General features: G+C 31.0%; 1 protein-coding gene across 2 annotated transcripts; it reads left to right on the forward strand.

Annotated features, from left to right (window-relative positions):
* The first annotated feature begins 8,546 nt into the window (after positions 1-8,546).
* LOC145949645 (UPF0481 protein At3g47200-like) lies at positions 8,547-15,820 on the forward strand. 2 transcript variants are annotated; one of them, XM_083060245.1, is made up of 2 exons: positions 8,547-8,727; positions 14,132-15,820. In XM_083060245.1, exon 2 carries the CDS (start codon positions 14,192-14,194, stop codon positions 15,554-15,556), a length of 1,365 nt encoding a protein of 454 aa, XP_082916371.1. In that variant the 5' UTR covers positions 8,547-8,727; positions 14,132-14,191; the 3' UTR covers positions 15,557-15,820. The 2 variants fall into 2 exon arrangements, with proteins under 2 accessions (XP_082916371.1, XP_082916370.1); XM_083060244.1 differs by having other exon boundaries at positions 8,548-8,727; positions 14,128-15,820.
* Positions 15,821-16,024: the final 204 nt, after the last annotated feature.

Genomic DNA, 16,024 nt, shown 5'->3' on the forward strand with positions numbered 1-16,024 from the left:
CTTGAAGTTCTTTTAATAGAGATTAAGTGTTCAAGGCAAAATGTAGAGGGAAACATCATTTCATTCAAAAGAATGAGGCTCTATCGGCCTCCGATTTACAAAGTGAAATTGAAATTACATCAAGCAAAAAACAAAAAAGGAACTAGGTTACTCTTCAGGAGTGTGGGTCGAGTCAGCCTGGATGACAGTTTTGGGATTTCCCTCAGGGTTTTCTTCACCTATTGTGTTCTCTTCAGAGGTTTCAGCATCATCCTCTGCTTGGGGGCAGTGTCGAGGTCGGCATCGTCAGGCTCGGCTCCCTCAGGCATATCGGTGAAAGACATAAGAGACCCTTGATAGAAGTCTTGAGTCATGTCAAACTCAAATCCATCTTCAAATTGGCCGAAGTGTTTAGCCTGCCGAACGGCCTGTTGAAACCCAACCTCATGTTGAGCCATGATTTTCTCTTTAGCTTGCTCTTTGAGGGTATCATATGCCGCTTCAGCCTCTTCCAATCGGCGGCGCCCTTCATTAGTTACCTTCTGGAGATCCAAGCGCAAAGTATCATTGTCTCCCGAACGGCAGCTAGTTCAGCAGCTAGATCCCTGTTCTTAGCAGTTATCTCTTCGTTTACCGAAATCGCTTCGACAGTAGTTTTCTCGGCTTCCTCGAGACTTTGCTTCAAACTCATAACCTCGTCGTCAGGCTCCATGGCGAGGTGATGAGCTAAAGCCAACGAGCGAGTTTGTACCTCGCAGAATAGCCTCCATTTGTCCCTCACATCTAAAGTGGCTAAAAATTATTGCCCAAATGGAGAAACAAGATCTGGCCGAATCACCGATTCCGCCGGGGCGTCGTCACTAAGAAAGGCCTGAGACATCAGTTGAGGAGGCACGACAATAATGGTGCGATTAGGCGATGACTCAGGCACCGATTTAGCTTTCTTTGATTGCTCCGGTTGATCGTCAGAGCTCTTTCTTTTGGTGTGCTCACGGTTCGTTTCTTTTCCTTTCTTGCTTCTCTTTTTGCGTTCTGGAGGAGGGGGCAGACGGTTATCAGTGTTGGGACGGGGGGAGGATGCAACAACCGAAGTACCTATTCCCCTCGATTGCCGAGCCTCCTTCACTCTTGCAGCAAGAAGACTGCGAATATTCAGGTCATCAGCACCACTCTTAACCATGATTCCTGTAAAAAGAGTTAAGTAAACATCAATAGGAATTAAGTTGGTAAAGGATATAGGATAGACAACATACCTATTAGGTCGGCCCACCAACGAGGAGACACTATCAAATTGATTAGAGATCTAGTTGGTAAATGCCGAGGAAGGCGCATTAATAATTTTAAATCTGTTCATTCTTCGGCTGTAAGCATCTTCTTCGGTACTACGTCGTAGGGCCGAGGGGTACGGGTCCAGTATAAGGGGAATAGGCTCTTCCCATCTTTATCAAAAAAGAAGCGTCGCCCATTCGGCCGTATAGTCACTCGGAAGAATCCGGCCTCGAAGTTCTTGTATGATGAAGTAAAACTATCTAGCAGTAGCCGATCGCTTATTCGGCTTAGTGGGTGCCATTTTGCTAAAATGGTGGGCCGAGATGAATAGAAATACAGAAAAAGAAGTGGAGAAGGCTTAATATGAAGACATTTGCACAAGTGTTTGAAGCCTTGTAATTACGCCCAGCTGTTCGGGTGCAATTGAGTAAGGGCTACGTTCAACACTCTTAGCACTCCTACGGTAAATTCATCAAATGGTAATTTGACTCTGAGATCCCGAAGAAGGCAGTCATACATGTAGAATGAATCCATCTTCCCACCACTTTGATCGAGGCAGACTATGTCAGGATTCAGAAAGGCATTGTTTCGGCATGACCGAATCCCAATCGGGTAGGGATTCTCCTGGGTGTCAAAGCTCAAGCAGTTGGTGTAGTCCATAAGATTAGTAATCATCTTTGTATCCTGATAACGTGAATAGTAGGAAGTGACTTCCCCGTTCACCCACTCGTACCCAGGCACATCAGAGGGACCGTATCGTTGCGGGTAGGGGCTCGCTTTGTCTCCTCTTGGACTTCTTCGCTTCCACTAGTAGAGGTTTCTTCTGAAGAATCATTATCCTCATCCGGCCTTTCGGCATTAATAGGGGACTGAGACAACTTAGAGCGACTTGATATACTGGACGAGAACCCCTCGGAGGACGAAGACCGAGAGCTATCAGCCGAAGAATTGGAAGAAGTATCAACCATGGTAGTAGAAACTTACCAATTTTTTCACAAAAGCACAATGAATAAACGGATCGGCTTGTAAGAGCTCGGTCTAGGAGAATTCGGATTAGAAGAATACGTGCGAATGACCTACCACCTATCCTATTTATAGAAGTGAAAAGGAGCGGGAAAATTTAAAGTGCTCAGAAGTTCTAACCGTTGGATTTCCAGAATCCAACGGTTATAAGCGTGCGTCTCTTCATCTTACCCTAACCGCCATCTCCAATTTACCCTTAAAGAAAGTCTCGTCTTTCTTCAAGGCTGGGGGGCAGTGTACGGGTAGGGGCGTTCGGTTACTTCCTAGTCGGTGTTCGAATGGCAGATTCAGGTGGCCGATTGACAATCGGCCACCAGGATCGGCTTATCTGTATTAATTATCTTTAATTCATGATTTAGGGTTAATTAGCTGATTAAGAAGTATTACCCAAAACGGTAAATATGTCGCAGGGCCCATAAGGTCCAGGGCCCATAAATGTCAGTATAAATAGCTCAGGTCAAAAGGTAACGTCACTGTTCATTAATTACTCTAGATTTCTGTGCATGTGCTGACTTGAGCGTCGGAGTGCCTTTTGCAGGTACAAACCTCTTTACTCACATCGGGTCGGAGCACTAATTCGGAGCACTCGTTCGGCCTTCAGAATACGAGAAGATTATTGGCGTATCCTATTTACAAGTACAGTTCAAAATGGAGAAAATAAAATAATGATATTTAAAGATTTTGTGAGGTGAAAGATTGAAGTTTTAAAGAAAGAAAAATATAAGTCTAATTTTTATTTTTAGATGAAATGTGTGATGTTTTGATTAGTGAGTTTTAAGTAGAAAATGATTTAATATAAGTTCAATTTATAGAGATTTTCAACAACAACCAAAAAATGATATAAAGATTTTGGGATTAAAAAAAATTGAAGGGAGGATTGTAAAAATTGAGAAATTCATGAATTAATTTTGAAAGAAAAAATATCAAGACAATAAAATTACATAGTGATGTTAGTAATAAAAAACAATCAATAGTAGAATTTATTCTTAGTGAATCATATACAAAAAAATAAAAAAATTGGGAATAAAGAAAGGAAAAAGAGAAGGTAAGACTAATGGTGAGTATTTTCCCTTTTATTTGATTTTTATGTTGTGCCTCTAATTTATAACATTTGTATTTGTATTAGATAGTTCTGGAAAAAACACAAGAAATCTTAGCAAAAATTTTGGAGACCAGGCAACTCTTCAATAATGAGCAGGAAATTAGATGGGAAGCTTGCCCAACTAAAAAAGACTGAACAAAGATTTAATAAGAACATAATTTCAACTCTCAAGATCCAGAAAGTACCTCTTTTGTTGCGACGTAATGACAGGTTTGTAAATTCTAAAGGAAGGAGAGCATTATAAACTTCTGTGGACATCAAAGTTTGTTGCAAAATACAATGAAAATCAAGATTCTGATGAAGTGACACACGTTTTGCTTAAAAGAATAAAAGATAACATGGAAGAATTGAAGAAAGAGTTTGCTGATGACGTAATATTGGAAGCAGAGAAGTATGATGACAATGTCTTTGCTTAGATGCTGTTTTTGGATGGATGTTCTTTGCTTCATTGAAAATCTTGATGAGGTCCAGAAGCACTAAACCTTAAGTTTCACCAACTGTAACACTCTAGTTTTCAAAAAAGTTATTATTATTATTATTATTATTATATGGTATTTGGTCATAATTATTTTAATAATTATAGAGAAATATTATTTTGTACGTTTTAAATAATTATTATTTTGGACAATTATTTTGTACGTATTAAATAAGTATTTTTATTAGTATTTTTAAATAAATATTTATATGTTTTAAGAGAATGTTGATTTTATATGATATTTTGGGTCAGAAATATATTATTATTATAGAGGAAAAATATTTTATAATATACATGTATTTATTTTATATATATATTTAGAGGAAAAAGAGAAGTGGGTTAGAAGAGAAGGAAAATGGGTTGGGTTGACCCAGCCCAATGAATTAATTTTAAGAAAGGAGTCAAGTAGTGTTAATCCTATCTACCTCATTTGCCGGGTTAGGAAAAAAAAGAGGAGATACAAAGAGGTCTAAGGAAAAGTCCTCAGGAACGATCTTAAATTACACCAAGATCATTCGTCTTCTGCTCATCCAGGTAAGGGAGGAGTGAGAAACCTTACTCTGGGTGTGGGAATGTATGTTGGGTAGTGGGATTGACCTCCAATCCTGTGTTTGTTGTATGCTCATGTATGAGAAAATTTTCTCAATTGTATCTGTTTCATCTATTGTTCCTCTTGTATGTAATTAATTGTATAAATTGCTTGAATGAATGATTAATTTTAGTTGTAATTGTATGATTTGAGATTTTTGTGGGTTCCTACGGGAAATTCTGTGAGAAAACGGGTAAAATATAAATGTATTCTGTTTTGCCTTCTGATTGTTTTGTTATATTCCTTGTTGGATGTGATGCATGACTATGTCATTAATTTTGAAAATGAATATGTTTTTATATGAATGAAAAAACGGGCAAAATACAAATGTTTTCTATTTTGCTTCTGATTGGTTTATTGTATTCCTTAATGTTTGCAGAGTGTAAATATGTGTTTAATTTCACAAATAGATGAGTTTTAATATGGATTAAAGTGCTCTGTGAGAATTGTGAATATAATGTGATAATATGAATATGATGATGAAATGTGATGATAATAATTTGATATGAGAATGCATACAGTTGATTGACATGCATCATGTGCATAAATGTTTTTAAGGGTACGATATGAAATACATCACCAGAAAATGTCTTCTAGTGTAAAAGTTTTAGGGATTAGTCCTTGGGGATAGCTCGGTTTGAAAGTTTCAGTCTCGCCCATTATGTGCATGGGATGTATCTTGCGCGACTTAGCTATCCCGACGAGACTCTGGTAATATATCCTTCTAGTGAGAGTGCGTAGAGGGTGTGACCCGACATGTACTCGTAGACTACTCTTCGTGTATTGCTAGCGGCAATATGTCATGTGATGTTTTACTAGCGCTACATGCATGATAAAATGTAGTCCATGTCCATCCATGTGAATTTTAATGTTATATGTTAAATTGATATTTTTATGTCTTGAATGAGTGAGATGTGATATTATTACTAATTTATTTGTGTTATATATGTTTTGTTTGTATTTGGTTATCCGGTGTATATTCCTACACTGTGAGACAGAGTGAGATGTTTCTCACCCCCTTTTCTTGTGTTATTTTTTCTTGACTGTCTTACAGGTGATTATCAACATGAGACTGAGGATATTGGTGAGGAAACTTAGGCTTCTATGTTAAGATTTGCTCTAATAGGACATGTGACATCGGGACGTAGATAGGATTAGATTAGTATGTTGTTTCTTTTAAATTATTTTGAAAATCTTATTCTTATTTCTTTCGTTATAATGTTATATTTGTTTAAGTTATGAATGTGGTGCTCTTTATCTGAACATGTTTAGTATTTAAAAAAAATAAAAAATTATGTTATTTAAATTTTATTATTTGTATTATGATATGCGAGGTAGAGGGTGTCATACCAACTATTCCAAATTCGCAGAGATACAATTTTGTTGGAAAACCAACTTCCGAGGAGATTACTTGAGATGCTAAGCAAAGAGAAAGGACCCAAGTTGGAATTTTTATTTTCCAATCATGCTGACTTTGGTCAATCCAAATATAGGGACACAATGAATGTCTCTGTCCAAAATCCTAATCCAATTCATTTACTTGATTATTATCGCTCACATTACCTGTCACCCGAAAGAGAGATCAATATTCAAATGGGGATAAATACACTCCAAAACCAGCAAGATGATGGTAATGAAGACAACAATTTTCAAATAGACCCAAAAACTGGCAATTGGTTTACTTATAAGAACGTACGAGATCTAAAAAGAGCAGGGATTCGGATGATACCGAATTCCTCAGCCAAAAGTCCATATACATGGAATGAGATTCATTTCAAATCTAAGTGGTTTAGTATGTGTTTGGGTATGCGTTTTTGTAAACGTAACCATAGTTTTTCACTTTCTGATGCAAGAATTGAGAAGCAACAAAGTTGTTGCTTTGAGTTGAACGGACGTTTACATAATTTAAACGCTAAATCAAACACACTCTTAGTGGGGAATTGAGACTTCCAATATTTAATTTCTATGATAACACTATTTTTTTTGAAACCTCATAGCGTATGAGATGTGTCCAGATGTTCTTAGCAAATATGAATGTTGCTCGTTCATTTCCTTCATGGATTCATTGATTGAAAATGGTGAAGATGTGAAGGAGTTGAGATTAAGTGGTGTATTTAGAAATTTGCTCGGAATACTCATTACAGAACTAAGTGCAAGACATGGCTGAAGCTTACAATACTCATTTTAGTACCCCGTGGACTATAATTGCCTTTTTTGCTGCATTACTAATTGTAATTCTTACTTTTATCCAAACCTTTTTCACCATAGATCCCAGATGATTCATGAAGCATCTCGTGTATTTGTTGGTATAATAAGCTTTTCATGTACCCTGCAAATAATAAATGATTGAAAATGCAGGAGCAAGAGTTCTCTCATACCCGTCTATGTTTGTTATGTATGTAGTATAGTAAGCTCCTTGTGTGACCCGCAAGTAATAACATTTTAGTTTGGAGTGAGCTGTAATTTTTTAGAAAAATAATGCGTCTACATGTCCTTTATGATGAATTGTTGATTGATCCATATAATTTTGTTCTCGTCGTCTGCAGATACTATTTGTGTTATGCGTTGGAAAAAGTGGACTGTGTAAATTTAAGATGATAGGTTTAAGACAATAAACAACGACCATGTAAATTTGGTCAACTAAAAAATAGTTATAAATATACTATATTTTTATTACATTAAACATTTAATATATTAAACCTTAAATTAAAAAATAACATGTTTTATTATATTAAAGAAATAATAATAATAATAATAATAATAATAATAATAATAAATCTAAAATAGATATATTATATTTTTATTTAATTTATTTTTATATTATTGAGTTTTATAAAATATTATACGAATAACTTTAAGGATCAAAAGTAATGTCTCCAAATTAAGAAACAAAAATAAATTGAGAATTTAGAACAAAATTTTGAAAAAATTTTAAAAAATCAAAAATATATTTTCCCCTTTTATGAGTATCATGCATAAAAAATTAATAATAAGAATAACAAAACATTATAATCTTATCATTTTATATTTAAATAAAAATACATATAAAAAATGATAATTTTAATTTATTTTTAAAAATAAAATAAAAATTCTATTGTATAATTAAAAAAAAAATATATTGACGTGCCTGATTACAGCAAACGACTTTTGAGCCGAGTAAATGTGTAGAAGCTTGACATAACAGAATAAAGATAAAGATAAAGTTATTATTGACAGTGAAAGGACAACAACCAATGACTGTTCAAATCAGAAAACAAAACCTAATTTAATTAATGATGCTATACCTATGATTAGTTAAATGAATTTATAAGGCTTAAGGTTATAAAGAAAACATCAAAATCAAATTAAATCATCCAGTGAAACCTAAATAAAGCTATAATTACAAGTTACAACTCAATGTTTTCGCATGTTATACAATGAACAAATTTCAAAAACAAGTGTGGAATTAAAATAACTATTTATACAGCAAGAAAAGGAAAACGCATTAATTAGAGGATTATATTTATATATTTGGCCATGTACTGTAATTATTACTTGCAAGTTGAATATTTACCTTTGTCCTCGTCTTGCGATTTGCAAGTTTAATATGTGGATGTTTATGGACTTTTGAAAAATCAAGTCAAGATGATAATGTTATCAAAAGCAGATAGTTGCTTCCATGTGCAAGTTTAATAGTATTTTTGGGTTTACCTATGTATGTGTTAGGATTTATCCCAAGTCCCACGTCTGTAAAATGAAAGAACATTGGCTAGTTTATAAGGGTGTCCACCATTTCATATAGTATGAGGCCTTTTGGAAAGGAGCCCAAAAACAAAATCATGCGGGCCTAGCTCAAAGCGAACAATATCATACTATGGTAGAGAAACAGGTAGACTACCGGGCACTACAAGTGGTATCAGAGTCAACGGTTCAGCTGGATTTGATGCGGGTATGAAACTTTTTGGGAAGGAGTCCTAAAACAAAACCGTGCGAGCCTAGCCTAAAGCGGACAATATCATACTATGATGGAGAAACGGGCACTACATGTAATTGCAACTTGCAAGTTTAATTAGTATTTATCTTTGTCTGTGTCTTGCAATTTGCAAGTTCAATATTTTTATTTTTATTAATTTTGACATGTGCAAGTTGCTAGTTTAATATTTCCAGTTGTCCGCATCTTGATGTTGGCAAAGGTAAACGTTGATCTCCACTTCCAAGGCCTCTTCAAGCTCTTATAACACAGTACTTGGCGTAGCTTTCAAACTCTCACTCCGATCTCCGCCATAGAGGACACTGCAGAGTTTTTCTCAGGTGCGACACTTTGATTCTGTCTATCGTACTTTTTAATTTACTAAATGATTAATCATACTTGGATATTCTAATTTTGAGGTGTAGTGTTCCTTTGCATGCATGTCATGGTTTGTTTTGCTTTAAAGTTTATATTTCAAAATTACCGTTACTGCTGTAAGCCTATGACTATATTATCTATATATATATATATATATATATCTATATATAAAAGTAATTTCTTGTTCTTGATAGATATATTATTTGTTATTATTTTAATTCTTTATAAAAATGTATGATTTCTATGATAATAATTAATAAAAGACAAAAAAAAATTATAAAAGTTTTGTTCTTAAAATTGTTGGTAATTACATACTTTCCCTACGCCAACAAAGTTATAAAGGTTTTTTTTATACTGTGATCTAATTAATCGGTAGTTGTTATGCATATAGACGACTGCCACAGTCCCTTTATGCTTCAGCAGCATAATACGCAGTTATTTCCATTTTTTTTCTCGGCATTAATAAGAAAAGAGTTAGAAACTAAAGAGCTCTCAAAAATGTAAATATCATATCTAGAAAAAATGCCCTGCAATGTATTTTTTCTATTTTATTAATTAACTATATATTATGTTCATTTAATGTCATAAATAAAATTGTATATAAGAAATGTCATTACCTTTTATTGATGCATCTTTTTTTTTTTGCTTAAATAAAATTTAATTTCTTGCAAATATTATTTTGTCTTATTTTAATTTCTCTGAAATAATTATTCATTTTTAGATCTTTGACGTTTCTTTGGTTAGCTTTATAATCCTTATTAATAATTCTAGTTAGTTTTGTGCTAAAAGGAAAAAGAAAATTGCCACACAAAAATTGAGACAAAATATAAAATATCAATTAAGATAATAAAGGTAATAAATAATATTTTAGATTGAAATAATTAAATTACATTTACATGCATGATCTAATTAATATATTTATTATTATATAAAATAATATAATTATATATAATTTAATTTGCAATTAATTTTTAATTTTAATATATTACAAATAATCATATTTATTACATTTATTTATTCCTTTTATCATAATTTAATTTTTATTTTATTTAATTTTATTCTTACATTTTATTTTGTTAATTTTTTTAATATTGTATTTTTTAAAAAATATATTATAATTTACTTATAATGTATTTTAATACCTAACTTTCAATGCTACTTTTAAATATGAATTTATTAATTTTAATTAATTGTAATATAATTATTTATTTTTATGTGTAACAAGTAGTAATTTTGTCATAAAAGTAATATATTGAAGAAGAAAAATAATAAGCGTTTCATTAAATTATATTTTTAAAATATAATGTTATAAATAAATTGGTTAACTGAAAAGTAAGAATAAAATTAAAAAATATATTTTTCATATTATATTAAAATTAAAATAAAATATAAAATTACATGTAATTTTTCTTACTTATAATAAACAATAAATATATTACTTAATTAAATTATGCACAAAAATAATTTAATTATTTTTTATTTATTTTAGAAATAAATTGTTAGAGCTAATAATAAAGATAAAAGATAGCACTAAGAAAATTGTAAGAATCTAAAATTAACAAGAGAATAAAAAAAGACAGAATGATATTGATCATAGAGATGTAAACATATTTAAGCTTAATTAAAATTTTTTACTTATTATTTTATCCGTCATTATGATTTATGATTAATTTGCTATACTTTATTATTTTCTTTTTCATGTGTTGATGTATATTTTACTCTCTTTTTTCTTTTGCATTTTTATCCCTCATTCTCTGGAATTATTAGCTCGACTTAGTTCACTAGTGGAAAAAAGACTTTTAAAACCAGTTCCGTAACTGATTTTAAAAGAGTTGATTTTAAAAGTTAAACTTTTAAAATCGGTTAAATAACCGATTTTAAAAGTTAACTTTTAAGATCGGTTATTTTATAACTGATTTTAAAAGTTTTTAAGATCAGTTATTTTATAATAGATCTTAAAAGTGCTAGTCCTGAAAAAAAAAATTAAACTGGAACGGGCCATTCCAGATTGTTAAAAAGACTACTTGAAGAACAGACATCAGAACGGCCCGTTCTCCTTGCAGTACGGGTCGTTCTGCTCCTTGAAGAACGGGTCGTTCTACATGCAGCAAGGGTCGTTCTCCTTGTAGAACGGACCGTTCCAGATTCGAAATTTACCCAAAATGAACCTACAACGAAAATAGAGACAAGAGAAGAGCATAAGAAAACGAAAAGAGACACAAGAAGAGAATGCGAATGGAGGGAAATATTAAAAGGTTTCTGACGATACTTTTAAAATTAGTTATTTAAGAACCGATTTTGTATACTACATACAAAATCAATTCTGAAATAACCGATTTTAAAAGTAACACTTTTAAAATCATTCATAAAATAACTGATCTTAAAAGTACTTTTAAGATCGGTTAAATTTTAACCGATCTTAAAAGTGTTCATATTATTTACAAAATTGTCACCGCGTCACTTTTAAAATTGGTTACCTTGTAATTGATCTTAAAACTTCAATTTTAAATCTAATTTTTGCACTAGTGGTTTGAGTTCCCCTATCACTTTCTTTTACATACGACCATCATTTTTTTAATGTTGAATCGAATAATAAGAAGTATAATACGATGAATTTGAGATAAAAAGATTATTAAAATGGTTCAAAAGGAGAAAATAAAATAATGATATTTAAAGATTTTGTGAGGTGAAAGATTGAAGTTTTAAACAAGGAAAAATATAAGTCTAATATTTATTTTTAGGTGAAATGTGTGATGTTCTGATTAGTGAGTTTTAAGTAGAAAATGATTCAATATAGGTTCAATTTATAGCGATTTTCAACAACAACCAAAAAATGATATAAAGATTTTGGGATTAAAAAAATTTGAAGGGAGGATTGTAAAAATTGAGAAATTCATGAATTAATTTTGAAAGAAAATTTATCAAGACAATAAAATTACATAGTAACCATAGTAAAAAACAATCAATAGTAGAATTTATTCTTAGTGATTCATATATATATAAAAAATTAGGAATAAAGAAAGAGAAAAGAGAAGGTAAGAATAATGGTGAGTGTTTTTCCTTTTATTTGATTTTTATGTTGTGCCCTAATTTATAACATTTGTATTTGTATTAGATAGTTATGGAATAAACACAAGGAATTTTAGCAAAAATTTTGGAGACCAGCCAACTCTTCAATAATGAGCAAGAAATTAGATGAGAAGCTTGCCCAACTAAAAAATGCTAAACAAAGATTTGATAAGAACAGAATTTCAACTCCCAAAATTCAAAGGCTACCTCTTTTGTTGCGAGGTAATGACAGGTTTGTGAAGTATTGTACACCAAAGATGATATCATTTGGTCCCATCCATCACAATAGTGAAATTCTAAAGGAAGGAGAGCATTATAAACTTCTGTGGACATCAGAGTTTGTTGCAAAATACAATGAAAATCTAGATTCTGATGAAGTGACACAAGTTTTGCTTAAAAGAATAGAAGATAACATGGAAGAATTGAAGAAAGAGTTTGCTGATGACGTGATATTGGAAGCACGGAAGTATGATGGCAATGACCTTGCTGATGACGTGATATTGGAAGCACGGAAGTATGATGGCAATGACCTTGCTTGGTTGTTATTTGTGGATGGATGTTCTTTGCTTCATTTCATGGAAAATATGGATATGCAGTGTCCAGAAGCACTAAACCTTACGCTTTATAATCCTTATTAATAATTCTAGTTAGTTTTGTGCTAAAAGGAGAAAGAAAATTGCCACACAAAAATTGAGACCAAATATAAAATATCAATTAAGATAATAAAGGTAATAAATAATATTTTAGATTGAAATAATTAAATTATATTTACATGCATGATTTAATTAATATATTTATTATTATATAAAATAATACAATTATATATAATTTAATTTTGCAATTAAATTTTAATTTTAATATATTACAAATAATCATATTTATTACATTTAATTTATTCCTTTTATCATAATTTAATTTTTATTGTATTTAATTTTATTCTTACATTTAATTTTGTTAATTTTTTAATATTTTATTTTTTTTAAAAATATATTATAATTTACTTATAATGTATTTTAATACCTAACTTTTAATTCTACTTTTTAATATCAATTTATTAATTTTAATTAATTGTAATATATTTATTTATTTTTATGTGTAACAAGTAGTAATTTTGTCATAAAAGTAATATATTGAACAAAAAAAAATTATGAGCGTTTCATTAAATTATATTTTTAAAATATATAAATAAATTGGTTAACTGAAAAGTAAGAATAATATTAAAAAATATATTTTTCATAATATATTAAAAATAAAATAAAATATAAAATTACATGTAATTTTCCTTACTTATAATAAACAATAAATATATTACTTAATTAAATTATGCACAAAAATAATTTAATTATCTTAATTTAAAATATTATCTGTTATTTTAATTAATATTCTATTTTTTATTTGTTTTAGCAATAAATTAATTAGAGCTAATAATAAAGACTAAAAGATAGCACTAAGAAAATTGCAAGAATCTAAAATTAACAAAAAAATTTACACAGAATAAAAAAAGACAGAATGATATTGATCATAGAGATGTAAACATATTTAAGCTTAATTAAATTTTTTTACTTATTATTTTATCCGTCATTATGATTTATGATTAATTTGCTATACTTTATTATTTTCTTTTTCATGTGTTGTTGTATATTTTACTCTTTTTTTTCTTTTGCATTTTTTATCCCTCATTCTCTGGAATTATTAGTTCGACTTTGGTTTGAGTTCCCCTATCACTTTCTTTTACATACGACCATCATTTTTTTAATGTTGAATCGAATAATAAGAAGTATAATACGATGAATTTGAGATAGAAAATTATTAAAATGGTTCAAAAGGAGAAAATAAAATAATGATATTCAAAGATTTTGTGAGGTGAAAGATTGAAGTTTTAAACAAGGAAAAATATAAGTCTAATATTTATTTTTAGGTGAAATGTGTGATGTTTTGATTAGTTAGTTTTAAGTAGAAAATGATTCAATATAGGTTTAATTTATAGAGATTTTCAACAACAACCAAAAAATGATATAAATATTTTGGGATTAAAAAAATTTGAAGGGAGGATTGTAAAAATTGAGAAATTCATGAATTAATTTTGAAAGAAAATTTATCAAGACAATAAAATTACATAGTGACCGGCCGTAGTGAAAAACAATCAATAGTAGAATTTATTCTTAGTGATTCATATATAAAAAAAAATAGGAATAAAGAAAGGAAAAAGAGAAGGTAAGACTAATGATGAGTGTTTTCTCTTTTATTTGATTTTTATGTTGTGCCCTAATTTATAATATTTGTATTTGTATTAGATAGTTTTGGAATAAACACAAGGAATCTTAGCAAAAATTTTGGAGACCAGCTAACTCTTCAATAATGAGCAAGAAATTAGATGAGAAGCTTGCCCAACTAAAAATAGTAGAACAAAGATTTGAAAAGAACAGAATTTCAACTCCCAAGATCCAAAGGGTACCTTTTATGTTGCGACGTAATGACATGTTTGTGAAGTATTGTACACCAAAGATGATATCATTTGGTCCTATCCATCACGGTTGTGAAATTCTAAAGGAAGGAGAGCATTATAAACTTCTGTGGACATCAAAGTTTATTGCAAAATACAATGAAAATCAAGATTATGGTGAAGTGACACAAGTTTTGCTTAAAAGAATAGAAGATAACATGGAAGAATTGAAGAATGAGTTTGCTGATGACGTGATATTAGAAGGGAAGTATGATGACAATGACCTTGCTTGGATGTTGTTTGTGGATGGATGTTCTTTGCTTCATTTCATGGAAAATATTGATGAGCAGTGTCCAGAAGCATTAAACCTTAAGCTACACCAACTATTGCAAATTCGGAGAGATACAATGTTGTTGGAAAACCAACTTCCAAGGAGATTACTTGAGATGCTAAGCAAAAAGGAAGGTCCCAATTTGGACTTTTTATTTTCCAATCATTCTGACTTTGGTGAATCCAAACATATGGGCACAATACGTGTCTATGTCCAAAATCCTAAACCAATTCATATACTCGATTATAATCACTCAGCATATCTGTCACCCGAAAGGGTGATCCACGCTCAGCAAGATGATGGTGATGAACACAACAATTCTCAAATTGACCCAAATGGTAACAGTTGGTATACTTATAAGAACGTACGAGATCTAAAAAGAGCAGGTATTAGAGTGATACCAAATTCCTTAGCAAGCAATCCATATGCATGGAATGACATTCATTTCAAATCTAAGTGGTTTAGTGGGGAATTGAGACTTCCAATATTTTATTTCTATGATAACACGCTTTATTTTTTTCGAAACCTGATAGCTTATGAGATGTGTCCAGATTCTCGTAGCAAATATGAATTTTGCTCGTTCATTTCCTTCATGGATTCATTGATTGACAATGGTGAAGATGTGAAGGAGCTGAGATTAAGTGGTGTATTTTCAAACTTGCTCGGAAGCGACGAAGACTTGGCCAATCTCTTCAATGAATTGGGTCATGATCTGCCAACTAATAATTATTCTGACTGGTGCCGCAATGATGCTGTGGCCTTCAGCGAGAAATATGTTGCTGTTAAGCAGCAAATTCAAAAGCATTACACAACTAAGTGGAAGACATGGTTGGCTGAAGCTTACAATACTCATTTCAATACCCCCTGGACTATAATTGCCTTTTTTGCTGCATTACTAATTGTAATTCTTACTTTTATCCAAACCTTTTTCACCATAGATCCCAGATGATTCATGATGCATCTCATGTATTTGTTGTATAATAAGCTTCTCATGTGCCCTGCAAATAATAAATGATTGAAAATGCAGAGCAAGAGTTGTCTCGTACCCGTCTGTGTCTCGTACCCGTGTGTGTTTGTTATGTATGTATAGTTTAGTGAGCTCCATGTGTGACCCGCAAATAATAACATTTTAGTTTGGACTGAGCAGTGATTTTTCAGAAAAATAATGCGTTTACATGTCCTTTATGATGAATTGCGGATTGAATCCATATAATTTTGTTCTCGTCGTTTGTAGATACTATTTGTGTTATCCATTGGAAAAAGTGGACTGTGTAAATTTCAGACGAAAGGTTTAGGACAATAAACAACGACCATGTAAATATGGTAAACCAAAAAATGGTTATAGATTTTAAGTTAAATTGAATATAGTTTTTTATCTTTTAAAAAATAGATAAAATAAGTTGATTAAAGCAATTTC

The sequence above is a fragment of the Cajanus cajan genome, chromosome 7 (genome assembly GCF_000230855.2).
Source record: "Cajanus cajan strain Asha chromosome 7, NIPB_CcT2T_4, whole genome shotgun sequence".
Taxonomy (NCBI): domain Eukaryota; kingdom Viridiplantae; phylum Streptophyta; class Magnoliopsida; order Fabales; family Fabaceae; genus Cajanus; species Cajanus cajan.

Coding starts and splice junctions, on each gene's coding strand:
- LOC145949645 (XM_083060245.1), top strand. CDS start 14,192: ATGAGCAAGAAATTAGATGAGAAGCTTGCCCAACTAAAAATAGTAGAA.